This window comes from Callorhinus ursinus, unplaced genomic scaffold (genome assembly GCF_003265705.2).
Source record: "Callorhinus ursinus isolate GAN/ISIS: 27379988/994484 unplaced genomic scaffold, GSC_fseal_2.0 scaffold37, whole genome shotgun sequence".
NCBI classification, from domain to species: Eukaryota; Metazoa; Chordata; class Mammalia; order Carnivora; family Otariidae; genus Callorhinus; species Callorhinus ursinus.
In genome coordinates this window covers 15,245,075-15,272,320 of record NW_027397099.1, presented here as the reverse complement: position 1 = coordinate 15,272,320, position 27,246 = coordinate 15,245,075, and the positions used below count along the sequence as shown (strand labels likewise).

Genomic DNA, 27,246 nt, shown 5'->3' with positions numbered 1-27,246 from the left:
AAGACCGGTTTCCCCATCTCCCTGTGCTGGGCTGAGGCTCTTGGCTTGCAAACCCATCCCTTCCTTCCCAGTTACTCCTTTCTCTTGGGCTTTTATTTTATCTGGCACAGCTGGGAGCTCTTCCCTAATACCTTACTAACCTTGAAGGGGGGTGGGGTGCTATGTGATCAGTTTCCTCATCTGACAAATGGGACTCCGATTCCCCAACCCCTCCCCCAGGGTTGGGGCTCCAAAAGACAGGTGTTCCCCAGGCACCTTGAAGAATGGAGGGTCTCTGGCAAATGGGCTGTTGTACTTCTCCTCGCCCACGGAAAGGTCACCAGCTCCTAGAAAGGGACGTCACAGATGTAGGTGGTGTCTGTGTCACACGCCAGTTTTTAAAGGTCACCGTCTAACTCCGCCAAAGGGGAACTGAAGCAGCATCCTCCGAAGTATTTAAAACTCTGCTTTCTAATTTCAGCGCAGACTGGTTAGAATTTAAAAAGGATTTACTTTAAATACTCTTCCAGCAGGGGGAAAGCAGCTGCAGCTGGGATGGAAAAATACAACGGGAAATTAAATCATACCGTTAATAACAGCAACATAAGTACCAATGCTGAGGCTCTCTGGGACACCCGAGGCAGCTCACTTCACAGCCAGGATCTTGCTTATCCCTGTGTCCTACTGGGAAGGGAAGGAACAGCCAGGTGACATTCCAGAGGTGGGCAGATGCAACAAGACCTCACATCCACTCATGGCCCCCACGACGGGAAGGGCATTTTGGACGCACAAAGTGGTAGGCTAAAATGAGCAGGTGGGAAACCCCAGACCAGGGAGGGACTTCTCCGTGCCCACGTCACACAGCATGAGCCCCTAAGTCTCCTCTGCCTTTGGAATGAGGTGGCCAGCCTGCCCCACACCAGGGCTCACGCTTTGTACTACTCAGTCCATACGCTGGAGGGCTGGAGACACAGCAGAGTGTGGGGAGAAAAGACCGTGTCCTTGTCTTCTTGGAGCTTACCTTGTAGTAGTGGGCAGCTGGACAATAAAACAGCGATGAGGTATTTTTCTAGGTAATGTAGTCAAGAGCGCATGCAAAAGTGAGGGCGGTCAGGGGATGCCTCTGAGGAGGGATACTAAGGTTCGAGCCGAAGGACGAAAGGGACCCAGCCTTGTGAAGAGCAGGGAACAGCATTCCAAACAGAGGGAGGAGCATGTAGGAGGCCCTGAGGCGAGATTGAACTTGGTGGGCTCAAGGAACAGCCAGAAGGGCACTGTGGCAGGAGGGGAGGTGGAGAGAGCATGAGGAGGAGTTTGGGGTTTTTGTCCAAGGGGACTTGAAAGACAGAGGTGTGATGCGCGCGCGCGCGCGCGCGTGTGTGTGTGTGTGTGTGTGTGTGTGATTTCACTTATTTATTTGACAGAGAGAGCACGCGCAGGGTGAGCGACAGGCAGAGGGAGAGGGAGCAGTGGGCTCGATCCCAGGACCCTGGGATTATGACCTGAGCCGAAGGCAGATGCTTAAGCGACCGAGTCCCCCACGTGCCCCCTGTGATGTGTGTTTTTAAAAGCTCAGCCTGGCTGCTGGGTAGAGAAGGGGTTGGGGGACGAGAGTGGAGATGAGAGTAGGGAAGAGGCCGTGTAGGGTCGAAGATGGTGGGGCCGGGGCGGAAGCAGGTCGGTTCAGGGTGCATCTTGAGAGTGGAACGGATGAGACAAGCTGAGGGAGGGTTTAGGGGGCGAGGGAAGTGGGGGTGCCCCGGACGCCTCCGAGGGCAAGATGCAGCCGCCTCACCTTCTCGAAGACAGTGGTTCCCAGCCGGGGGGGCGGATTTTGCTCCCCAGTGGTACATGGCCATGGAGACACTTTTGGTTGTCACGGCAGGGGGCGGAGGGCCGGGAGAGGGAGGGCAACGAACGGGATTTAGTGAGTAGAGGTCTCCAGTGCCGCGGAACGCCCTCCTGGAGAGCTCCAACAGCAACGAGTTATTTAGCCCCAAATCACAGAAACTACTCCAAGGACCTAAAGCTTCCCACTTCCTTTCAGCAGGACTCACCTGTTAAGTCCGTGCTTGAGGGCAGAAACAATATAATAATAAAACTAGCACGGGTATCGCGCCAGGCAGTGCACCAGCTTGATGTAATTAAGTCCTCGAGACACCCCAGGGGAAGGTGTACCATGAGTAATCCTGTTTTCCTGGTAAGGAGGCTGAGGCTCAGAGAAGTTAAGTGACTCTCCCGAGGACACACAGCCGATGAGCCGAACTGGGGCACAAACCCAAGTCCCTCTTTGCCCCACTTGAGTCCCTGCCTTCCTCCTTACTGCCTTGCTGACCCGCCTGCCCTCCCTCTCCTGTCTTTCACTTCCCTCCCAGCCCGTCCAGGCTGCCTGCCCACTCTTGCCTGGCTCCGACTTGCCTACGTAAGGCCCCGCTCCTTTCCTTCTCAGGCTAAGCGAGACGAGCCTGTCCCCGAAGAGCCCCCTCCTGCTGGCCGATCTCTTCAGCCTGTGCCCACGGGTTCAGAAGGTGGATCTCAGGTGGGCATTGCCCTAGGACAACCGGGACCGGGTCTAGTCTTGGAGGGTTGCGCCCTGTCTGGCCGGTGTAAGAGGGTAGGATGGAGGCAGTAGGACCCGAGTCAGGGGCATCCTGAGACTGTGGCCAAGGGTAGCTGACTCAGGTGCTGTCTGCTCCAGGTCCCTGTATCATGTGACTCTGCACTTCAGGTCTAGCAAGGAGCGGGAAGGCGAATGCTGTGGGTAAGTCCCCGAAACTGCGCCCTGGCACCTGGTCGGTATTGGGGACAAGTAGACCCACCTCCTGGATGCCTAGAATAGAGTACAGATTGCTGCCGTGGGGCATTTCCTTGAAAGGACCCAGCAAGCAGACTTGTTTCCCCTAACATAAAGAAGCAGAGGTCCAGAGAGGGCCGGGCTTTGGCAAAGGCAAATAAGGAGTGCCTGTCAGACTTGACCAGAGTTCAGGGGCCTGGTCCAAGGAAAAGGACTTCTTAAGTGGCCCACCAGGCCTTAAATCCCAGCTCCACGGGGCCTGACGCCTTGCACGAGCTCCTTAACGTCTGTGATCCTCAGCTTCCACTGCTGAAGGGGAAGCCATCATATTGCAGGATGTTTGCAAGGATTAACTGAGACGATGTGTAAAGCATGAACCACTGCCAGACACAGGTGTCCTTGCCCTGCCGGCTCCTGGACCCATGCTCCGCGGGTATCCCCAAAGGCGGGATGACGGGGCAGAGGGCAACCTTCGCACACAGAGATGATGTTTCTGATAACTGATGCCGCTGGCTTACCGAGAGACCTTGGGCCAGACCCTTCTCCCGTCGGCCTTCAGCCTCCTCAGCTGTGAAGTAACCGTAAATAGGAGAATCAAGATATGTTGACTATTTGCAGGGCTCCATTCTAGAGCCTTCTGCACATTACGTCCTATAAGCTTCACAGCTGCAGTCACACGGCAGGAAGGGGGCAGCCCGGACTTGAACCCAGGCCGTTCTGCAGTGCTCCTCGCCCCGGGGCGGACAGACTGTGGGTGGCTATTTATGTATTTATTCATTTTTACTAGAGTAGAGCTGACCTACAACGCGGTACTAGCTGCAGGTGTACAAGCTAGTGATTGGGTGGCTCTGTGCACTAGGCAGTACTCCCCGCGATGGGGACCGTCGCCATCTGTCACCATACAATTATTGACTATATTCCCTATGCTGTACTTTCCATCCCCTTGACTTATAACTGGGAGTCTGTGCCTCTGAATCTCCTTTGTCTCAATTCCAGTATCAAAGGCAACAGCAGGTGTCACCCTTCTTCCCTCCCTCCCACCCTGCTTGTCCAACTTGAGCTTGAATCAACCACCTAGAGATCCTATGGTTTCTGATTCAGTGGGTCTGGGCAGGGTTCCTAGAATTTGCATCTGAACGAGTTCCCAAGTGATGCAGGTGTGGCTGGTCGGGCACCACCGTCTGATGGAGCCTGGGAGTGCCAGGTGGGATCTGCTGTGCGGGAGGTATAAGTGGCAGATGACGGATAGTTCCAGAGAATCCAACCTTGGGTGGGGCCCCGCAGGAGCTGGAGGTCACACCCAGGACAAGCCAGGGCAGAGCTCTGAGTGGCTCAGCGCCCTCTCCTTGGGCTTGGTGCCCCTCCTCCAGCAGGTTCACGGGCTGTAGCCTCAGTCAGGAGCACGTGGAGCCGCTGTGCTGGTTGCTGAGCAAATGTGAAGACCTCAACCAGCTGGAGTAAGTTGGGGGCAGGGGAGGAGGGAGGGGAGCACGGGAGCACGGGAGCATGTGCCTGGGTGGCACTGGAAGGGTGGATGTGTGCGTGTGCATGTGCGTGTGTGCGTGCACTCAACACCTCTCAGGGCCAGCTAACAGGGAGGTCTGGGACACGTCCTGGGTCACATCCATAAAATTTCCCTGTGCCCATTTCATCCCATCCACTCCCCACTCTTGCCATGATGGGGCTAGTTCAGGGTGTGTCCCTTGATCTACTTTGGGGAGCCCTTCAAGAAAGGGCTATAGGAGCCCCTGGGCCTCATGATGATCAGGACATTGGAGCTCTGCTGGCGGATGGGAACCAAAATGGAGAATCCCATGGTCTGCCTGGCAGGGCGTTAAGAGTACCCAGTGGCTCAGCCTGGGTCTCAGAGCCAGCTGGGGTGGCGCCTCGTGGGCTCTCGCGTTGTTGAGAGGTGGTATCTGTGTGACCTGTCTTGGGTGCCCAAACAGCACAACCCCCTCATGGGTAGAAAAATAAAATAGGCAACACTTGGGGCGCCTGGGTGGCTCAGTCGTTGAGCGTCTGCCTTCGGCTCAGGTCATGATCCCAGGGTCCTGGGATCGAGCCCCGCATCAGGCTCCCCGCTCCGCGGGAAGCCTGCTTCTCCCTCTCCCGCTCCCCCTGCTTGTGTTCCCTCTCTCGCTGTGTCTCTCTCTGCGAGATAAATAAAATCTTTAAAAAAAAAATAGGCAACACTTCCTGAGCATCTTCTCCACTGTGCTAAGTGCTTCACGTAGTCTTTTTATCTTTCTAAAACTCTAGGTACTGTTGTCCCCATTGTACAGATGAGAGCGCGGAGGGACAGAGAGGATTTAAAAAAACTTGCCCAAGGTCACACAGCCAAGGTCACACAGCCAAGGTCACACAGATGATGGAGTCTGGGCTCACAACCACTAGGCGTCCAGCTTAGGACCAGTGGGACATTAAGAGAGCTGTCTGTAACACGCACACGCACACGCACACACAAAATTTAAATTCCTAATAAGCAGTACATCTTTGGGTTTTTCTGTTTTCAGTTGTAAAGGGAAGTTTTTCTTTTTTTTTTAAAGATTTTATTTATTTATTTGAGAGAGAGAGAATGAGAGAGAGCACAAGAGGGAAGAGGGTCAGAGGGAGAAGCAGACTCCCCGCTGAGCAGGGAGCCCGACGTGGGGCTCGATCCTGGGACTCCAGGATCATGACCTGAGCCGAAGGCAGTCGCTTAACCAACTGAGCCACCCAGGCACCCCTAAAGGGAAGTTTTTCTAATTGTAAAGATTACTTTATCAAATGGCTTTATGAGACAAACCAATTTTTAATTTTTAAAGCCTCTCCCAAAAAGGCAAACCAAGCCTCCAAAATGTCATCATCAGGGACAAAATGAGGTCAGAGATGCAGGACAAAAATCCGACATTCCAGGGCACGCTGATTATATTATTCTGAAAGCGTAGCACGACCGTAGAAGGCTACAAGGGAGGGAAATAAAGTGTTCAAGTACAATTTCCATCCAATACTGCATTCCTGAAGTAAAAGAAGGAAATCTCCTGGGGAAACCCAGCCTCCAAACCTCTTTCTTTTTTCCGGAATTTATTCTTGTTCAAAGTTGCCGTTCTCACCTGTTGTGAGCCACGGGCGTAGTAAAGGCAAATGGGTTTTTCTCTGACTCCGGAAGCCTGCGGGAGGCGTGGGGGCCCTGGGCATGGGCAGCAGGCACTGCAGGGAAAGGGGGGGACCGCTCACCTGTGGTGCTGGGGGGGCAGCGCAGGAGGTGTGGTGTGCCGGGCGATCATTCTGGGGGTGCCGGAGATGCCGGTGCAGTGGGAGTGAGCATGGTGCGGCCCGGTCACGGTGACAGTGGCTCGGAGCTAGTCCGGTGCGGGTCGAGTAGCGGTGATGGTACCTGTGGAGAGCGGGCTCCGGCTGAGGGGCACGTCGGACTGCCAACCCCTTCTTGCCTCTTGTAGCCTCTCCGCAAACATGCTGGGTGACGACGGGCTCAGGTGCATCCTGGAATGTCTGCCTCAGTTGCCCATCTCTGGTTCGCTTGAGTAAGTGATGAGCAGCCCGGAGCACAGCCAGGAGGAGGATCCCCCGCCCCCACCAGACATCCAGGAGAGGCTGTGACTAAAGCGTGGTGACCCAGGCTGACTTTGGGACAGGAAAGCGACAGTTTCTCTCTAACAGCTGTCCTGACTTCTAGTCCCTCCCGTCCCTGAAGCCCCTCTAAAGACTAAATCTACAGAACACAGATCTGAAGATGTCCCCACAGCAGGGAGGGTCCCTAAGAAGTCACCCACACTCTCAGCCCGTCTCCCCGGTGATCTGGGAGACTAGCGACCTGAGCCCAGATACAGCAGGTTGCTAGGCAACTGAGCTTTGGGCTCTGGGTGGCCCTGAGCCCCTGGGGCTGGAACTGTCAGCCTGGCCCCATCGACCCTGTCTCAGCCCCAGTGGGTGCAGCTCCTGAGGACGCGGGACTGGGTGCCTGTCCTGCCTGTGTGGGGAGAGTGCCCCTCTGGCCTCTCTCTGGACCTCGGTGTCTGCACCTGGAGAGTGGACACCTGGACACTGAGGACAGTCCTCCCGGAGGGGACAGACAGCTGGAGGACAGGAGACAAGGGGGAGCTGGGCAGGGCTGCCCTGAGGTGCTGCCCCTCCCCCGCATCCTGAACGTCATTTCTCTTCCAGCCTGAGTCACAACAACATCTCCCTAGAAAGCGCCCTGGGCCTGGTGAAGACATTCCCCTCCTGCCCACGCATCCGGGAGGCCTCCGTGAAGTAAGACGTTGGTGCCACTTGCTGACGGTGGGGAGAAGCAAGATTCCCACGCTTAGCAGCCCCCTCTGTGTGACTTGGGGCAACTTGCACCCCTCTCTGAGTCTCAGGGTTCCCAGAACGGGGGATCATGGTTTCCATCCTCCGAGGCCCGCATGACATGGGGACCAGGGAGGTCACCGGGTGGGGGAGGCCAGGATTCAGTGTCCTCACAGAATGTGCGGGGGGGTCCCCTGTGGTCTCTCCTTCTGTGGCTTTCACCCTCCCTTGTCCCTGCGGGCCTAGCCCCCTTCCCGCCTGCAGCCCCTGGTGTCTGGGGCTCAGGATGCTGGGCCTCCGGCTTCCCCACACCCTTCTCTCTGCAGCCTGGGCTCTGAGCAGAGCTTCTGGATCCACTTCTCCAGACGGGAGGAGGCCGGGAAGACACTGAGGTAAGGCCTGGTCTGGGGGGGGCGGGAGGGGTCAAGGGGAGGGAATGGGGGAGAGGAAGCTGACCCTGGGGCAGCTGCCATGCCTCCTCCCTCCCTCGGCCCTTTCCTCCTTCAGACACCCTGTTTCACGCTCACTGCCTGGGTTTGCCGCCCCCAGATCTGCCCCCAACACCCCCGCACCTCCACTCCTGAGGCCAGGCCTTTGCGTTGATGGATGCCTCTTAGCCATGCCTTAATTATAAGCCTGGAGGCTTCTGAGTATCCTGGTTAAGAGCTCAGACTCTGGAGCCACCTGGGGGTAAATCCGAGCTCTACCATTTGCCAGCTGTGTGACCTCGAACAAGTGACTTAACCTCTCTGTGTTTCGGTTCCTCATCTGTAAAATGGGAATAATAGTAAGACCTACCCCTTAGGGTTCTTACGAGGCTTAAAGGAGTTGATATGTATAAAGTGCCCGGCAAGGGCCTGGCTCACTTGAGTTCTGTATCAGTTGCTGTTATTATTACCCACTGGTAGCCTGGGGCGCTCTCTCTCAGCTTCACCACCACTGCCTCGGGTCACTTCCTCTGTATGTCTTTCTTCAGCTGTGATCATGGCCTCTGAACTGGGCTACTGCCTCTGGCCAGGCCTCCCCCAATCCACTTACTTCAGAGCACCCAGAGGGATCTTCCCAGAACACACTGGACTGTGGCACTCCACTGTGCTAAGCCCTTCCATGGCTCCCCTTTGCCCCCAGGATCAGGTTCAAATTCCTTAGCTTGGTCTTCTCCCTCAGTCTGATCTGGCTGCCACTTTCCATTGTGTTCCTCCTCACCTCCCCAAAGCCGTACACAGATACACCACACCCACACCACGCACATAAATGCACGCGCTCCACATGCATATACATACAACACACACATCATACAAACACATGCCACCCGTACACATCCACAGAACACACACAACACACACACATGCATCCGTACATAGCCCACACACCTACAACACCCCCACAACATACATGCACACACACACTCAGCCCAAGGGACCTTCACTCCTTACTCACTGAGCACACACTCCCTGATGAAGCTTCCTTCCCACCAGGCACTCAACCCAACACTCTTTCCTGTAGTTTCCAAGATAAAATTCTCCCAATCCTTGCATACCCAGCTGAAATGTCGGCCTCTCGTGGAAGTCTCCAGGGGTCCCTCTCCCATGACCGTGAACGGCCCCCTGTGGGGCCCATCTGCTAGCCACCCAGGGCCACAAGTGCCAGGAGGGTGGGCCCCCAACAGGAATCCCAGGCCTCCTCCCTCCAAGGGAGCCTGGAGTAAAGCGGTACTGGGGAGGAGAGCCACGGTGTGGGTTTGGGGTCTCGAGTCAGGCTGACTTGGACTGAAACCCAATTCGGCCCTTACTTCTCACCAGCTGTGTGTCCTTGGGTTAGTCAGTTTCTCTGCCTGTAAATGATGTGGTTGGAATTGCATGAGATGCTGCATATAAGGCAAGCTCATCCGGTGCACCCAGATGCTGTCCCAGGGCCTGGTATAGAGTCAGGGCTCAATAAGGGACTTTCCCGGCCCTTTCTTGGCAGGGGGTGGGGTGATCTCTCTTAAGAGATAGGAAGCTCCCAGAGCCGGAGCTACATCTTTGGCCTATTCTCAGGCCCTGATTCCAGGCCTTTGCCCTCAGGGTGGGGCACCCCATAGGCCCTGGGGGAGATGGGAGGAAGCAGGACAGCAGTCCCAGCAGGCCTCACCCCAGCTCTGCCCCTTCCCCTCTGCCCTCAGGCTGAGCCAGTGCAGCTTCGGGCCAGAGCATGTGCCCATACTGGCCACCAACCTGAACCAGGCCCTACAGCTGACGGCACTCACGTGAGACACCAGGCCCACCCACAGGGGCAGGGGAGGGCCGGGGGCTCCCGGTGAGGGCCACCCCGGTAACGGACCTCTGTCCCCAGGATGACCCAGTGCTGCCTGGACCTGGAACAGCTGACGCTTCTCCTGAGTCTGCTGAGGTGGCCGGTGGGGCTGTTCAGTCTCAGGTACTGTCTTGCTCGGTGCCCCTGGGAGGGGCCAGGGGTGAGCCCTGGAGAATGGGTCTCCCCCAGGACCGTGGCCCCCAGCCACGTCCTGCACCCAAACCCTGCCACTTGGACCCTGCCTTTAGCCCCAGAAACCCCCTCAGGCATACTGGAGAAGCCACCCTCTTTCAGGTGGGACCTCTGCTTGGGCGCTTAAGAAAAAAAAGGAAACCCCAGAGGACACCCAGATGAGGTCAACAATAACATACAACAGATATCATACGTGTATGCTCACGATGATCATTTTAAAACTTTCAGAAAAGGATTGCTGGAGGGGAGGGCGGTGGGGGATGGGGTAATGGGGTGATGGGCCTTAAGGAGGGCTCGTGATGGAATGAGCACTGGGTGTTAATACACAACCGATGAATCACTCACCTCTACCTCTGAAACTAATAATACACTGTATGTTAACTACCTTGAATTTAAACTTTAAAACAAATAAAACAGGAAAAAAAACTTTCCGAAAAGCAGAGAAGATACCAACAAGTAAAGAGACTGATGGTGAAGACTCATAGCCTTAACCTCCGGGCTTGACAGTTGTCCACGGTTCTCTGTGTTTGCTTTGTCTTTTATTTATTTATTTTTTTGGGGGGGCTAAATTGTTCTCAAGCTATAGATCTCATAAAACATGGCTTCTAGACATTTCACCATAAATTTAAAAAAATAAGGACCTTTTCTACACAATCGTGGTTGAATGAGGGCACCCAGGAGGATCGGTGGCAGTTCTGAGTGTCGTGATGGCCCAGTCCAATCTAAAAGGTCCCACTGGGGGCGCCTGGGTGGCTCAGTCGGTTAAACGACTGCCTTCGGCTCAGGTCATGATCCTGGAGTCCTGGGATCGAGTCCCGCATCGGGCTCCCTGCTCGGCGGGGAGTCTGCTTCTCCCTCTGACTCTCCCCCCTCTCGTGCTCTCTCTCTCTATCTCATTCTCTCTCTCAAATAAATAAAATCTTTAAAATAAAATAAAAGGTCCCACTGTCCCCACATGGGGCAGCTGGCTCATCAGACCCAGGATCCGGTCAAGGCCCACCCTGGTATGGGGTGGCGATGGCTCTTAGGACTCTTAATCTGTGTCACCCACCCTCCCTGGGTCCTTGTGGACAAAACCACCCGCTGGGCGGTGTCTACACTCGCTGGCTCTGTCTGGTGGCTTCCTCCTGACCTCACTGCGTTTGTTCCTCTAAAACCCTGACTTTCCCGGAATGGAAGTTAGATCCGAAGGCTCCATGAGACTCAGCTACATAAATTTGTCCAAAACCCTGACTCCGTGGCCAGTGCTGTGCACGTCTCCGCACAGCCGATGACGAGGCACGTGAAGCCTGGTTGTTCTCCCAAATACCATTCTTGTTCAATTGTGGTACGATACACATAAAATCTACCATCTTAACCATCTTTAAGGGTACAGTTCAGGAGTGTTAAATACATTCTTATTGTTCTGCAGCCGCAGCTCTTTTCTTGGAAAACTGAAACTTTATCCCCATGAGACGCATCCCCATTTCCCCCTTCCCCAGCCCCTGGCAGCCACCACTCTCCTTCTCAATCCACGGATCTGACTGCTCTAGGGACCTCCTGTAAGTGGGATCGCGCAGGATTTATCTTCTCTGTGACTGGCTTGTGTCACTCAGCATCATGGCTGCAGCAGGTGTCAGAGTTTCCTTCCTTTTCAAGGCTGGCTGATGTCGCGTTGTAGGTAGCCACCGCATTTTGTTGATCCGTTCATCCGTCCGTGGACCCTTGGGTGGTTCCACCTTTTGGCTGAGGTGCTTCATGCTGCTGTCACCACGGGTGTGCAAATACCTCTGTGTGTCTCTGCTGTCAGTTCTTTTGGGTATATACCCAGAATTGCTGGATCACCCAAAATAACACTTTAAAATAAAACTTTTCATACTCTAAAAATAATCCGTACTCGTTGTAGAGATTTGTGGAAAATCCAGATGAACATAAGAAAATAGTACTTCAAAAAAAAAAAAACCCTCAACATAACTTCAAAAGCAGAATATTTTAAACAACTCTCTTTTTTCCTGCTTCTAAATTAATGCACGCACATTGTAGAAAGTCCGGAAAAATATTGGAAACTATGGAAGAAAGGAAAAAAACCACTTGTGAGAATTCTACCATCTAAACGACCGTCATTAGCTTTTCATATATCTTTTCCTCGTATCTCTGTCTCCCTGTTTCTGTCTATGTTTTCTTCTCTCTCCGTACATATTTTTCCTTTTTTAAATACAAAATGGGAATGTTTTATATACGGTTTTATTTCCTTATCTTTGCCATGCAACACTATATGGCCTTTTCCTTAAGTCTAAAACTATTGTTTTAAAAAGGACTAGGGGCGCCTGGGTGGCTCAGTTGGTTAAGCTACTGCCTTCGGCTCAGGTCATAATCCTGGAGTCCCTGGATCGAGTCCCGCATCGGGCTCCCTGCTCAGCGGGGAGTCTGCTTCTCCCTCTCACCCTCCCCCCCCATGTACTCTCTCTCTCTCTCAAATAAACAAATCTTTAAAAAATAAATAAATAAATAAAAATAAAAAGACTATTTTCTGTTGGGATTGTTGCAGTAACTGTCAGAACAAAGATGATGTTAATTTCCTGTTTGATGCTTGTGCTTAGTTGTGTAATTTTATAGTTTTTAAACCAGCAAAACCAGAAAGCCTCTGAGCCCCGCACTTGCCCCCCACCCCCGGCTCACCCTGGGGGACCTTCATCTCCTTCTGCTTCTGCAACAGGGTGGACGAGCCATGGGTAGGCAAAGCCGGGGTGCTTGCCCTGCTAGAAGTCTGCACCCAGGCCTCAGGCAACGTCACTGAAATAAGGTGAGTGGAGGGAGGAGGCCCCTCAGAATTATTCATCTTTTCATGACTATTGGGACCATTCCTCACCTAGACATCAGTCCTTGCCCTGTGAGGTAATAGCTGTGTCACTAGCAAATTCTCTAGATCCCCAAGATGGCAGGGGATACACATTTGTTGGGACCTGTGCAGTAATCAAGCTACAGAGCCAGAGAGAGGAAGGCAGCCACAGAATTAAGACAAAGAGCTGGTGGATCCCAGGTAGACACAGCTGGGAATCCACATTGATTGTCTGGAAGTGGCCCCTGGATTACAGTAAACACACATTGTGGCTCTAGGACTAGAGGTGGCAGAATGACGTGGAGTAGCTAAGAGCAAAGGCTTTGGAGTCCCACTGACCTATGTCCAGATCCCTACTGGGTCTGGGAGCTCAGAGTCAGTAGACCGGCAGCCAAAGTCGGAGCAGCTTCGGACCTCACGCAGGCTACCCCTTCTCTCCTCAGCATTTCCGAGATCCAGCAGCAGCTCTGTCTCCAGTTGGAGTTTCCCCGTCAGGGGAACCCAGAGGCCGTGGCCCTCAGGTGGGACCTAGTACCTGGGCCCCCATGGGCGTAGCTGGTGATGGGCTGGGGGTGGGGGTAACTGCTGCTTCTGATCAATAGTTCCCATGCCTTGCTCAGTGTCCTTTGATGTCCAAAGTGTCTACATGGCTAAAGAGTTCTGGCCCAACCTGCCCAGCCCCACCCCAAACCTCAGTCTCAGCTCGTCATCCCCACCACCTTTCAGTTCCCCCAACACCACCTTGCTCCGTTTGACCTCAGGGCCTTTGCACGGGCCGTTTCTGGACCAGAATGTTCTCTCCTCCCCTACCCTCTTTCTCCTTTTCTCCTTTCTCCCCTACCCTCCTAACTCCCCCCTTATCCTTCAAGTCTCAGCTTAAATGCGGCCACCTCAGGAAAGCCCCTCTGAACCCCCGGCCATAGTCAAGTTCTCCCATGATCCACCCTTACAGACGCCTGGATTCACAGCACCCCTGATCCATACAGCACATTTTGGAAATTAAAATGTCACCCCTTTTGAGTGAATGCAGCCCTGCATGTATACATTCTGGGGAACAGACCACAGCTGGTTCTCATCCCCAACTCACCTCCTTAGCTGAGTCCCCTTGTGCAGTGAACAACCTGCACAGCCGTACCAGCTGCCCCATCTGGACTTCTTCAGAGCACTTCCCACAGTTGACTAGAAAACTGTGGGACTTTATTTCATTAGTGTTTATTTATCCCTAAAAGGTAAGCTCCTTGTAGGCGAGGACTGTGTCCCCAGTAGTGACCCAGGTGTTCAGAAACTCCTGCCTCCCTGTCTACTTCCAGGTTGTCTCACTGTGACCTTGGGACCCACCACAGCCTTCTTTCCTGGCAGCTGATGGAGACATGTGCCAGGCTGCGGCAGCTCAGGTCAGAACCCCGAAACACCATCTAGGGCCCTGAGTTCTCTGGTCATCCCCCAGTGCCCACACCAGACCACATGGAAGAGGCTGGCCAGTCCGGGATGGGAATGAGCAGAGCCTGGGACAGCATTACTTTCTCTGGCCTTCTTGCTTCCCTAAGCAGGAGAGAATCACACTTGGCCAGTAGGGGGAGAGCCCCAGGGTGGCATAGGTGCCCCCACCGGGAGCTCTTGGGTGGTTCTTTCCCCTCTCTCGGGCTCCCCATCTCTGTGTTCTGGATGATCCCAGAGGTGCATCCGACCTGAAATCCTCTGGAATATGCTCGGGCCTTTTCAGCTTGTCCCAGGTGAACCTCTGCAACACTAGCTCCCTGCTGCTGCAAAGTCTCCTGGAGTCCCTCTCTGAGCTGAAGACATTCAGGTATGCAGACGAGTATGTTCACTCACCCGCCCATGCTCTGCCCCACACTTCCTGCGCTGCCCAGCCCTGGGCTCAGAGGAACCCTGTGTCCGCACCCCAGGGGCTGGGACCACTCTCGGCCCTGGTTATGATGGCAGGGTGTGTGGTCATCCACATGACCACGTGACAAGAATGAGTTCCTCTTCAATGCTTTCTCTTTTCCTTTTTTCCCCCCCTTTATTATTTGAAATAACTGCAAACGAACAGAAGACCAAGGAGCAGTTCCGTATACCATTTTCCCAAATTCACCCCTTGTCAATATTTTTTCCCATTTGCTCTTTCTCCCTCCCTCCCTCCTTCCTCGCCCTTCCCTTCTGTTCTTCTCTCTCCCTCTTTTTCTGAGCCATTTGAAAGTAGTTGCATAAACACACCCCTTCACCCCTTACTATTTCAGTGAATTTCCTAAGAACGAGAACATTGCCTCCCACAATCCAGTAAACGTGTAAGATGCAGGAAATTTAACATTGGTACCCTATCGTTATCAAAACTACCTTTCATATTCCAATTTTGCCAAATGTCCCGGTCATGTTTGTTGCATTTTTTTTCCAGTCCTGGATTCCACCTAGGATCACACACTGCACTTAATTGTCATTTGCCTTTTGTCTCCAGTTTGGAATGGTCCTCAGCCCCTCTTTGTCTTGGACGATATTGTCGTGACATTTACACCTCAGTGATTTTGTCAGATGTCCTTCGGTTTGGCTTCAAAGTTTCTTCACGTTGAGATTTAGGTTCTGCACTTGAGGCAGAAATCTCACAGAGGTGATGTTACATTCTCCTCGGGAGGCACACATTGTCTCTTTGTCCCCTGACGGATAGTAACTGTGATCACCCCATGAAGGTGGGGGTGTCCGCCAGCTATCTTCCCCTGCAGAACTACTGTTTCCCCCTTTCTAATTAACCCATATCTTGTAGGGAGACACTTTAAGACGCTGTAGATATCCCGTCCTTCCTCACGTTATCACCTACTAATTTCAACTTCCATTGGTAATTCTTGCCTGAATCAAATGTCAGTAGGATGGTTGCAAAATGGAGCTTTTCTCACTTTTAATTCTCTTTTAATCTAGCTGATTGCATCAAGGAGAAGGTGTCCTTTTGGTGCCAGTGTATCTTTAACACCTCTGTCATAACTGTTACTCATTTTTGTCGTTTAAATAAAGATGCAGAGCTCGTGGTAAAAGCCCATTAGCTAGCTAGACTTACAGGGATGCCCAACTATGGCGTAGATGGGCAAGTTGCTACCTGACTGTGGTTTAGGGAAATACTCAGCTAGTCCAAGCTGTTTCTAAGCTTAATGATTCCATGGTGGGGGAGATTTATGAAGGGAAGGAGGGTGCTGTCCCCCTGCCCCAGCCCTCCTCCTTGCCTTCTGCTATCAGCATTCTGAGCTCTCGAGACCCAGAGCCTCTGCCCGACCTGCTGCCCTTTGACCCCCACCAGGCTGACCTCCAGCCATGTGAGCTCCGAGGGCCTGGCCCACCTGACATCTGGTCTGAGCCACTGCCACCACCTGGAGGGGCTGGAGTGAGTCGCAGGGTTGGCGGAGGGGGGCTACGGGAAGGGATGGCCCAGCTCAGGGCAGGGCTGAGGAGGGTAGCTGGGCCTTTGGCAAGGTGGGTGGTGGGACTTCAGCCTCCCGCTTGGCTCCCTGATGAAGCCCAGCAGCCTTGGGTGTGGCCTGGAAAGGCTGAGCACTGTCTTCTCGGTCCCAGCTTCAGTCGCTTGGAGTGACCCCAGGGCGAATAACGGTGCCTATCTGGGCTTGGGCTGCCTCATGTAAAATGTAAAGTGGGGGTCATCACCCTTCTCTGCCTGGGGTGGTTATGGGTATCAGGGTACAGGGAGGGCTGTGGGGCTGAAGGGATCACTGCACGTGTGTGTGTGTGTGCGTGTGCGCGCGCGCGTGTCCCCTGTCCCTGGCTTCCTCTTTCTCAAGCCCTCATCCAGGACATCCTTTCTCAGCTGGGCCAGGTGAGATGGCCATGCCCCCTCCTCAGGGACCCCAAAGCCCGGCCCTTGGAGCCAGCAGGGCCCCCGAGAGGCCTGGACAAAGAGGGTGGGCCAGGATCTGCAGAGCGCCAGCTGCCCTCCTGAGGGCACTAAGAGACACAGGGAGCCAGTGAGACAGCTCAGCTGCAGGAGCCGGGCAGGAGCCGGGCAGGCTTGTCTAACACTCACCTCGTACTTGGTCCCCTCCAGCTTGTCCAACAATCAGTTTGGTGAGGAGGACACCGAAGTGCTGATGGGGGTCCTTGAGGGGATGAGCCGGCTGAAGAGGCTCGAGTAAGTGGTGGTGGTGGTGTGAAGGGGGGGGGTGGGGCGGGGAGGTGGGGAGGAGCTGGGAGCAGGCCTAGGAACTTTTACATCTCTTGTAACACAAACTGTGACATATCTGAATGGATACAGGATAGATACAGGTGAGCCAATTGCCCTCCCTTTTACTCCCTTACCTGGCTCTGAGTGCCATCAAAATGCTTAATCCCTGGAAATAAAATACTCACTCACACTGACCCAAGCCAGACATTGACTGGCTTGTGTCACAGAAAATTACAAAGCAGCTAACTTCAGGCATGGCTGTATCCAGGGGTTCTGTATTTGTTCTCTCTCCCTCCGCCCCATCCCACCCCATCTTGACTTCATTCTCAGGCAGGCCATCCCTGCAGTGGCAGGCTTCCTTTCCACCAGCTTCGCAGAAAGGGAGCACCTTTCTCTCTGTAGTTACAAGACTCTAGATGATTCTCACTGGGCTAGCTCAGGTCACATGCCCACCCCTAAGCCAAGCACTGTGGATCTAAGCACACAGTCTTCTGAGTGGCCGGATCTGGGTCACATGCCCACTCAACTCTCTGGGCTTGGGGGGCTGGTGGTGTTTCAGGGTGCTGCTGTCAGAAGGAGGGGAAATGAACTATGGGCAGGTAAGACCCACAGCTGCCCACCGCTCTTTGCTTATAGTCATTTCCTTAGCAACTGGCAACGTTTTTACTCTCACCTATAATTTGGAAGTCACCAAGTTCCAGCAAGAGCAGAATCAGTCTTAGCGTGAAGGACAGCTTCCCCCCGCCCGACCCCGTGCCCAGACATAACAGCATCTAGATGGAACCTTTTACATGGTATCATCTGTATCGTCTGCCGTTAATCTCCAAGTTTCTCTGATGACCAAAAAGACACCCTAGTTATTTATAAAAAGTTCTGTAATTACAGAAATATGTAACAAAGGACACGAAATCCTCTGGCAGTGACACCCCCTGGGGAAACTGCTGTGAATGAGCAGTGTGTGAATTTTCCTCCAGATTTTTTTCAACATATGTGTTGAATAGAGTTTAAAAGTAGCCTTCTGACTTTTTGCCCCTTAACAATAAAATTCTCCCACTTTGTCCCTTTTTGCTTGTCCTGGGGACTGGGGTGTGGATGGTATCAGAGAGACCTTTGGCCAGAGGACCCACATGTCTTTCTCACAGGCTGTTTCTTTGGCCTCCCTCCCATGTGCCTTCACCTCTGTTCAGCCTCCCTTCGTTCTGGAAGCTTTTGTTGCTGGAGGGGTGTGGGGGTGGGAGGGAGTCTTAGAGACCCAGTGAGATCATTGACTGGCTCATGCATGCCTTTGACAGATGTTTGCCTGGGCACCTGGGCCAGGGCCTGGGGCTGGAGGTACTGCAGAGAACAGGACAGATGTGTGACCCTTTTCTGGCTTCCCAGGCTACTAGTGCGGCTCCTTACCTCTCACCTCCTTGGCTGCCCCAACTCTGAAGTGGGCATAATGAAGAACGGGGATGGATCCCCACTGCCCAGATACCTCTGCCCATTTCAGATCTGTCATTTCTGAGTGTTTCCTCCCTGCCACCAGTTGGCTTCTTCCACCTGTCCATCTGTGGCCAAGTGGTCAGGGGCATGGATCCTGGTTAGGAGCCACACCACCTGGGTTCAACTCGCAGGGTGACGACTGTCCCAGTTTCCCTGGGGCCCCGAGTCCCGCATCCTGGAGCCCCCCTCAAGTCTAGGCAGACCAGGGCACCTCTGAATGTGTGAGCCTGGGCAAGTTACTTAACTTCTCTGTGCTTTTCTCCCCATCTTAACTTTGGGGATAATAGCTGTACCTACCTCCTAGGGTTGTGGCAAGGATTAAATGAGATAATACATATGAAGTCCTTAGAACAGAACCTGACACAGAGTTCACACTCTGCAAGTACTGGCTGCTGCTGTTATTATTATTATTATTATTATTATTATTATTATTATTATTATTCCCCTCTCCTGCCCAGGCTGAGGGCCTGAAGGAGTGTGATCTCATGGGTGATGCATGGTTGGGGTCCAGGAACAGGAGTCCTATGGCCTTGGTTCTGTTCCCAATGCTTCTACTTTCCATGTGGCCTTGAACAAGCTCTCTAATAATGCTCGGAGCCTCAGTGTGCCTCATCCGCAAAATGGGGACGAGAGAGTTCTATCTCTCAGGACGGCCCCGAACGCAGTGCGTGGCCTCGAGTGTATGCCCACTCTGTGGTCACTAGGTTGCCTGGTCCGCAGTCTGGGTCCCGTGTGATTTGGAACACAGACCTGCTGCCCGGGTGGGCTTACTCGTGCAGAGAAACAGCCTTTGGGTGTCTCGTGCAGTTTTGTTTTGTACAATATGTCTACTCTGTGTGGATGTAAGTGGCTATCTTGGGGGTCGCCTGGGATTGCTGAGCACCGAGGCCTCAAGACCGGATGGGGCCTCGGTCTGCACCTGGGACCCAACCCCGGTGACGCCGAGTCCTCCTCTGGCCTCCTTTCCTCCAGCCTCAGCCATCTCCCGCTGGGCAGCTCCGCCCTGGCCATGCTCACTCAAGGACTAAGCCACATGACCCTTCTGCAGAGCCTCCGGTGAGTGGCCAAGGGACCCCATGGGAATGAGTGGGATGACATGCCCCAGCTCTGTGGCGACCACCCGCCCAGGGAAGCACTAGGGCCATTTCCCTGAAGACCCTCCGTGGCTCCCATCCTGGGGACGTTGCTGTCCTCTCAGGTCGGCGCCCATCTCTCTTGCCTTCCGGTGCCACCAGCTCCCTCTAGCTACAGAAGTGACCGGAAGGGGTTGAGCCCAAGTCCTGGAACAGCCCTTGATGCGCACACATTCCTCTGTGTGCTCGTTTGCCTGTCTGATTCCACGCACCAGTGTTGCCTAGATTCTGCATTTCTAACAAGCTCCCAAGTAATACCAATCCTGGGGGCCACAGACCAGTAATGAGGGTCTAGACTCCAATCTGGTGACCTTGACATTCTCCCCGTGGGCCCCTGGCCACCTTGATTCACAGACATAACACTTCTTTTCTTGGGATTTTGCAAAATATAAAATGTGGTGACTACAGATAAACCCAAGAGACAACACAAAGCATCGCTCTGTGTCTCCCCAAGTCCACACCCCCATGCTGGCCGAGTAGAGTACACGACAGAAGAGGTCAGAGAGTTCTGGGAAGCATATCAGTTGGGACTAGGTCGTTTCATCCAAAATTAATTTTTAGAAAGGCACTTCCCTCAAGTTTAGTTTGTGAAATGAAAGAAAACAAAACAATCTTCAAATTCTCAACACAGGGCTGAGACACTTGGCCTCTCCGCTGGTTTGTTGGGTTTTGTTTTCGCCATTCAAGGGGGCAGGGCAAGGTCAGGGTGCAGAAAGGGCAATAAACTGGCTTTATGGAAAAGCCCAGCATTTGCATCCATTAGAACACCTATGCCGTGGAGAAATGATTTGCCTGGATTGCAGAGCCCTGTGAAATTGGCATTCAGCCAGGGTGGCCCGGCGCTCCCTGACACAGAGGCTGAGGCAAAGCCTGGCCAGACCAAAAAATATGGCCACGGCTCCTGGGCAGGGGAGCGGGGAGCTCTGGACTTGCATTTCCACCTTACCTGGGAGTCACAAGCGGTCCTGGGCCAGGCATGGCGCCCCCCTGGGCTCAGTTTTCTCATCTGGACTCTGGGTCATTCCCACCTTGCCTGTCCCCCCTCCCCAGCCCCTGACGTTTAGTGATTGGCATGTGGGTTCCTGGATGTGTAAAAGCTTTGCAAACTGTAGAGTTCTTAGCACAGCACCTGCAAAGGCCTAGGCCCCTGCTCCTGACCAAGGCCTCTGCTCCTCCAGTCTGAGCAGGAACGGTATTTGTGATGTCGGCTGGTACCAGCTTTTCAAGGCTCTCAGAGCGGCCAGCAGCTTGAAGGAGCTGGGGTGAGTTGCCTAGCCCTCCCGCCACCCAAGACCACTTTGGCAGGGTCAGATGACGAAAGCAAGGGGCTCCCTGATGGAGTATGCCCTGCCCAGCTTAGTCCCACTTCCCACTGCATGACCCCGGGCCTAGAAATTCAGGAGACCCCAAGATAGGATGTGAGAGTGTGGACTGCAGCAAGAGGGATTCAGGTCAGACATCGGGGAGAACATCCTAAACAGAAGACAAGGGTTTGAAGTCCTCACCTAACACAGGGTGAGGGGACTTGCTCAGTGTGAGCGGGGGCCTCTCTCCAGATTTCAGCCTCCTCTTCTGTTCTGGGAGGGGGATGTGGACAAAATGACATGGGTGGCGGGCGGATGGTTCCAGTTCTCCTACTGTTCTCTCCCCAAGCTTGAGCCACAACCAGATCAGAGACATCGGTGCCCAGCACTTAGCTGCTGTCCTACCATGGCTGCCCGAGCTCAGGAAGATAGAGTGAGTGGTCAGTCCTACTGACAGGGGCCCTCAGTAGCCACACCGCGGTCGGGGGAGACACTGGCCCCGGCTCAGGCTGACATTCCTCCCCCACCCTCAGTGTCCAAGTGGTGGGGCTGGCTTATGTGTAACTGTTCTGCCAACTTTGAGACCTTCAACCAGCCCACGCCCTGCTCCTCTCTGGCCCTTTCTGCCCCAACAGGGTCTCTTGAGCCCTAGCAGGTGCGGTGGGATGGGGGGACCTGGGTGTCCAAGGGTCTAATGTCCACCCCACCCTCAGCCTCTCAGGGAATGGCATTGGCCCAGCTGGGGGAGTGCGGTTGGCAGAGTCTCTCGCCCTTTGCAAGCACTTGGAGGAGCTGATGTGAGTGTGTCCCACTGCCCTCTGCCCTTTGTGGTCCCCACTGCCCTCCTGGCCTTTGTGGTCCCCAGGGGGCCCAGGGCAGTGCAGGGGTCTGAAGCCAGCCTGCCCGGTGCTCAGCCTCATCCCTCTTGTCTTCCAGGCTTGGCTACAATGTCCTGGGCAATAGCACAGCCCTGGAGCTGGCCCAGAGACTGCCCCAGCACCTGAGAGTCCTGCAGTGAGTGTCCCTCCGCTGGGGGGCTGCTGCTGGGCTGGCCGGGTGGGGTTCCCTGGGAGCGCTGGGGGATCAAGGCCCCCACTGACCAAGCTGCCCAGCCTTAGGTCAAACCGTGGTATGTTGTCGTAGGGCTGCCTCCCCGCACCCTGCCCAATGCTCCCCTGCTTCTGGAGTCTGGAAGGCTCCCAATCCCCACACCCGGTCCCCCCACCCCCACTCTCCCCTCACCCACTCCCCTTTCCCCAGCCTGCCATCTAGCGGTCTGCATCAAGAGGGGGTGCTGATTCTGAGCCGGGCCCTGGATGGACTCCCATATGTGGAGGAGATCAAGTGAGTGGGGGCCATGGAGCCCGGGCAGAGGAGCAGCCAGGGAGGGTCTGGGGGCTCCTCTCACAAGTGTCTCCCTGCCCTACAGCTTGGCACAGAACTGTCTGGCCAGAGAGGTCCCACATTTCCATCAGGGGCTCCCACTGCTCAGGCAGATAGAGTAAGTAGCCTCTCCTGACTACCTGGGGAGCTGGGGTGGGGTGGGGGGCAGCCCTTCTCTGACACCGGGGAAGGCCTTTGAAGTGACAGAGGCCTCAGGTATAAGGGAGCCTGGGGCAAAAAGGGGCAGCTTCCTAAGTCTCCCCGGCCCCAGCCATTCCTCTTCCTCCTGCTCTGACTGCACAGTGGGGCAGAAGCACGCCAGCTGGCTGGGGATGCCCCTGACTCAGATACCCTTCCATCCCATCCTCTTGTTTGTCCCCAGCCTGGTTTCGTGTGAGATTGACAACCACGCTGCCAAGCCCCTTGCCGCCAGCCTGGCTCTCTGCCCGGCCCTGGAGGAAATCCTGTGAGTGCTTGGACGAAGCCTGAGCTGGGAAAAGCAGGTGTCTGGGGGCCTGGCCTGGCTGCCCACCGCTGTCCGGCCTAAAACTGGGCACCTTCCTCTGCAACCAGTCCCCCATCTGTAAATGGGGAAGGTCATTCTTTTTTTTTTTTTTTTTAAGATTTTATTTATTTATTTGACAGAGAGGTAGAGAGAGAGCACAAGTAGGCAGAGTGGCAGGCAGAGGGAGAGGGAGAAGCAGGCTCTCCACTGAGCAGGGAGCCCCACGCGGGGCTCGATCCCAGGACGCCCGGGATCATGACCTGAGCTGAAGGCAGCCGCTCAATCGACTGAGCCACCCAGGCGCCCCAGGGAAGGTCATTCTTACTTAAACCTCCTTTCGAGGAAGTTTGAACCTTTTGGCCATTGAGCAATGTTGGGCAAATCCATTCAGCCCCTCCTGCCTGTTTCCCCGCCTGTGGAGTGGCGGAGGGGAGGCGGGGAGGTAGACTAGCCGGTCTGTAAAAGCTCTTTGCCCCTGACCTTCCCTTTGGGAGGCGGCTAGATAGATCACCTCACCCGGTTTATGGAGCCTCAATTTATAAACCACCTGCTCATAGTGAAACATGGCTGACACCAGCATGCCCCCCACCCGCCTCCTGGCCATGCCCACCTCCCCCTTGGCAATCAGAGGCGCTCCGACCTTGGGCAGCCACAGGGGCAAACCACACTGCCAGGACCAGTCTGCAACCCTGACCACACGATGGAAGAAAATACTGTTTCCTAGGGTACAGGACGCAGGGGATTCTAAGAGATACTAGGTTTGCATCTTAAAGGGCTTTTTAAAAACATTTTTAATTTAAATTCAATTAATTAACATATAACGTATTATCGGTTCCAGAGGTACAGGCTTGTGACTCATCAGGTTTATATAACACCCAGTGCTCGTTACATCACATGCCCTCCTTAATGTCCGTCACCCAGTTACCCCCTCCCTCCATGCCCCTCCCCTCCAGCAACCCTCAGTTTGTTTCCTCTGATTAAGAGTCTCTTATGGTTTGTCCATCTTAAAGGTTTTATTTTTTTTTTTTTAAAGATTTTATTTATTTGACAGAGAGAGCACAAGCAGAGGGAGAGAGAGGGAGAAGCAGGCTCCCTGCTGAGCAAGGAGCCCGATGTGGGACTCGATCCCAGGACCCTGGGATCATGACCTGGGCCGAAGGCAGCCGCTTAACCGACTGAGCCACCGAGGCGTCCCCCATCTTAAAGGTTTTAATCTTTCTCATTACATGACACCAAAGAAAAAGTCTCAGATCCATGCTAAGGCATCTTTAACACCTAACACTGGTGATTCTCCTTATTTATTTTTTACTTGAAAAGCCAAGAAAGGGGCGCCTGGGTGGCTCAGTTGGTTAAGCGACTGCCTTCGGCTCAGGTCATGATCCTGGAGTCCCGGGATCGAGTCCCACATCGGGCTCCCTGCTCGGCAGGGAGTCTGCTTCTCCCTCTGACCCTCTTCCCTCTCGTGCTCTCTATCTCTCATTCTCTCTCTCTCAAATAAATAAATAAAATCTTTAAAAAAAAAAAAAAAGAAAGAAAAGCCAAGAAATATTGTATATGACCATGGAGCAGATAATTATTTCATACCAAAGATAAATTAGAGATTAGCCAGTGCAACCTAAATGTCATGGTCTCGAAATACTACCACGCCAGAGAGGGCTTGAATTTTTTCCGCTTCAGTTTTTCTTTGCGAGTCTCCCTTTGTAACCAGCAGGGGGCAGGCCACAGGCTCAGCGCGTTTGGAAGGACAGAGGTTCCAACTAGAAGTTAATGCTGTTGTCCGTGCTATATTTACCCTTGTAACTACCTTCTATTTAGGGTTGTCAACACAGGTTTCCCATTGATAGTAGTGATAAGTATTTCCTAAGATTAATTTCTTAAAGTAAAAAAAAAAAAGCAGGGGCAGGACTGCTTTAAAGAAAATGGGGTACACAGATAGGGGAAACATTATGATAGAGACACATGCAAGGTAGAAGTTTGGATCAGGACATTGTTGCTGCAGACCATGTGCTCTGAATTCTCTGGACAGCCAGCTCTCAAGCGGTCTGGGTTCTTGAGGGATGACCAGCTCAAAAATGCAGTTGGGGGGAGGAAGGGAACACCTCCGTCCTGAAAAGTCTTCGGGGAGGGCGCACAAGCACCCCCGTCGAGTGGCCTTTCTTGCACCTGCATGGCAGCCTCAGCCATCGGCCCCCAGCCCTCCCCACCTGCCACCTTGTCTCTACCCCTCGACCTCACCGTTCTGCCACTACTGACCTCAGGCCCCCTCCCCTGCAGGCTGTCCTGGAATCTGCTCGGGGATGAGGCGGCTGCGGAGCTGGCCCAGGTCCTGCCACAGATGAGCCGGCTGAAGAGAATGGAGTATGAGGGGCACATCCTGGGAAACCAGAACTGGGGGAGGACGTGAAGGGGGACCTCCCATCCTTGGGGAAAGCCAAGAGGCCACTGGGTCAGGCCCCTGCCTGCCAGAGAGCCCTCACTGAGTTACACATTCTGGTCCAAGCCCCTGCCAACCTTAGCTCTCCCTGGGTCCCAGCCTTCAGCCTTCCTGGGTTGTCTGCTGGGTTCTGTAAGCATCTTGGCCTGGGGGCAGGGCATATAGGGGAGCCCATCCCCCACACTCATGCCAGTTTCTCTTTCCCCTTTCTCTGCTGTCTGTTGGGAAGCCTGGAGAAGAACCAGATCACAGCTTGTGGAGCCTGGCTTCTGGTCGAAGGGCTGGCACAAGGGTCTGGCATCCAAGTCATTCGGTAAAAGGGGCTCAGAGGAGCAGGGATGATGGGTGGGAGGGGACTCCCTGTAGGAGAGACAAGACCTGGCTTGGGGATTATCAGAGGAGACCTGAATCTCTCCACCAAGAATCTGACAGCATGCAGACCTGGATCAAATCCCAGCTCTGCCATTTGCCAGTTATGGAACTTTATGTCAGTAACTCGATCTCTCTTGACCTCAGTTTCCTCCTCTGTAAAGTGGGCTCAACGATAGTGTCTACCTCAGAAAGTTTCTGTGAGGACTAAACGATTATATAAAGCACTGAGCCCAATGCCTAGCACATAGTAAGCACTTAAAAATGGTATAATCAGAGCTACCACATACAGCCGTATAGGTTGTGCACTGCACAAGGTCATTGCCTCTACGGGACATCATTCACATAGTAGATATGCTGGAGTTCTAATAAATGTAGTGAAGTGGCTTGTTTAAGAGAAATCAATATTTCATGACAATTTCAAATGATGGAAGTAGAGTGTCGGGAAGAAGGGGAGCGTTTTCCTTATTTGCACAAACATGTCATATGAGCACGGTCCTGGCTGGGATCACGAGCTCCTAGGGATGAAGACTGAGTGGGAGAAGTCAGGAGCTGGGTGTGGAGGACACCATCCCCCTAGGGGAGCCATGCTGGTCTAAGCTGCCTCTGCCAGGTAGCTCTGGGCATGCATGGCTCTTCCCCTCTTGGGCCTGGGTCTCTGCATCTGTAGATGGGACAAGGGATGGAGACAAGAGGATGAGCAAGCCACTCCCAGAGCTGAGTGCCTGTCTCTGTGCCCTGCAGCCTCTGGAACAACCCCATCTCCCCCGACATGGCCCAGCGTCTGCAGAGCCAGGAGCCCAGGCTGGACTTCGCTTTCTTCGACAAGCAGCCCCAACCCCCTCGGGGTAGTTGATGGCCCCCCTCGAGATCCTTCGAATTCAGCCAAGTGAAGCCAACTTCCGCTCACCAGGACAGAGGGCTCAGGAAAAGAGCCTCAGCTGGGTGCCCCTGCGTGCTGCCCCAAGAAGGAGGGGCCTATTTGTCCTGCCAAGGTCTTCAGGAAGGGACTAGGAGCCTCATATGGCCAAAAGACTATCCTGTATTGCATGTGACAGGTGTGCCCAGTTGGGGACATGTCACACAATGAAAGTGTCATGATGTGATATGTGACACAGGAGGTCACACACGGCAGAATTCTATGTGACGTTCTGTGGAACTTTCGGCGTGGCCTGGGGGTCAGTGGCATGGGTCCTGGCACCACACCGTGGCAGGGCATATGATCTGTGGTTCACAGAGGACATGTGACAGATGCTCATATCATACAACATGTGGCTGGCCAGATACCCTCAGGCTGGTATAAAATCTAATTTATTACTTTTTAAAGCCAAGTAAGTATTTATACGTTGCATTTTCAGAGCAGCATGGCCAGGGAGTGTTCTCCATCCAGAAATGGGATAGGGAGAGTATCCAAGCACTGACTAACCCAGTGGCCTGAGGGCCAAGCCAGGACTCAGCCATGAGGCTTTTGGATGAGTCCTGTCTTGCCTCAAGCCTCAGTTTTCCCATTTGTAAGTGGGATGGCTCCCTCCTCTTAAACCCGAGCTTCCAAAGACGTTGGGCCCAGATCTAGGTATGGTCCTCGGGAATGGACGGGCCCAGTCTGACCTGTGTCACGGAAAAAGCCAGGTCTAAGGGTGTGGAGGTAGGCACTCCCAAGATAATCAGGGAAGGCCACTGGGTCTAGACACTACCTCAGCAGGATCCGGGTGAGCTCCCAGCAGGGGCTGCATGTGCTACCTGATGTTCTTGTTATTTCCAAAAAGGCCCGAGGATGGCCCTGCCACACTTGAAGCCAAATGTGACCAATAAATGTGGATGGTATCCCAGCCTCTACCCCGAGTCTGACGTGTCTTGCTAACTCACTAAGGTCAGGAGTGTTTCACCCCCTGCCCCAGAGCCTGGAGAGCAGGACAGACCACAGAGAGATGACCTGAGAGGAACACTGGCCTGGGGGTCAGGAGACATGGGGTCAAGTCCAGACCCTGTCTCTGCATGGTCACAGGCTCGTGGACAAGTTGCCTCCCCACTCCGGAGTCAGTGGCACCATGAGGGTATTACAGAAGCTTAAAGTGTTAGAAACATTCTTTGTTTGACTTGCAT

At 53.9% G+C, this 27,246-nt stretch overlaps 1 protein-coding gene across 7 annotated transcripts in view; it reads left to right on the top strand.

The window, feature by feature from the left end:
- Positions 1 to 26,979, top strand: part of NLRC5 (NLR family CARD domain containing 5) — an 85,458-nt gene extending 58,479 nt beyond the window's left edge. For 6 of the 7 annotated variants that reach the window (XM_073880247.1, XM_073880249.1, XM_073880251.1 and 3 more), the window contains 25 exons: positions 2,429 to 2,518; positions 2,678 to 2,740; positions 4,144 to 4,230; positions 6,217 to 6,300; positions 6,941 to 7,030; positions 7,393 to 7,458; positions 9,231 to 9,314; positions 9,401 to 9,484; positions 12,249 to 12,335; positions 12,815 to 12,892; positions 13,682 to 13,765; positions 14,095 to 14,178; positions 15,655 to 15,738; positions 16,414 to 16,497; positions 18,988 to 19,071; positions 20,327 to 20,410; positions 20,802 to 20,885; positions 21,166 to 21,249; positions 21,389 to 21,466; positions 21,713 to 21,796; positions 21,882 to 21,953; positions 22,218 to 22,301; positions 24,615 to 24,698; positions 25,004 to 25,087; positions 25,888 to 26,979. In XM_073880247.1, coding sequence (XP_073736348.1) covers positions 2,429 to 2,518; positions 2,678 to 2,740; positions 4,144 to 4,230; positions 6,217 to 6,300; positions 6,941 to 7,030; positions 7,393 to 7,458; positions 9,231 to 9,314; positions 9,401 to 9,484; positions 12,249 to 12,335; positions 12,815 to 12,892; positions 13,682 to 13,765; positions 14,095 to 14,178; positions 15,655 to 15,738; positions 16,414 to 16,497; positions 18,988 to 19,071; positions 20,327 to 20,410; positions 20,802 to 20,885; positions 21,166 to 21,249; positions 21,389 to 21,466; positions 21,713 to 21,796; positions 21,882 to 21,953; positions 22,218 to 22,301; positions 24,615 to 24,698; positions 25,004 to 25,087; positions 25,888 to 25,999 — 2,083 coding nt within the window. In that variant the 3' untranslated portion in view covers positions 26,000 to 26,979. The remainder of the gene's footprint in view (positions 1 to 2,428; positions 2,519 to 2,677; positions 2,741 to 4,143; positions 4,231 to 6,216; positions 6,301 to 6,940; positions 7,031 to 7,392; positions 7,459 to 9,230; positions 9,315 to 9,400; positions 9,485 to 12,248; positions 12,336 to 12,814; positions 12,893 to 13,681; positions 13,766 to 14,094; positions 14,179 to 15,654; positions 15,739 to 16,413; positions 16,498 to 18,987; positions 19,072 to 20,326; positions 20,411 to 20,801; positions 20,886 to 21,165; positions 21,250 to 21,388; positions 21,467 to 21,712; positions 21,797 to 21,881; positions 21,954 to 22,217; positions 22,302 to 24,614; positions 24,699 to 25,003; positions 25,088 to 25,887) is intronic. The other variant, XM_073880250.1, reaches the window with a different exon arrangement.
- Positions 26,980 to 27,246: the final 267 nt, after the last annotated feature.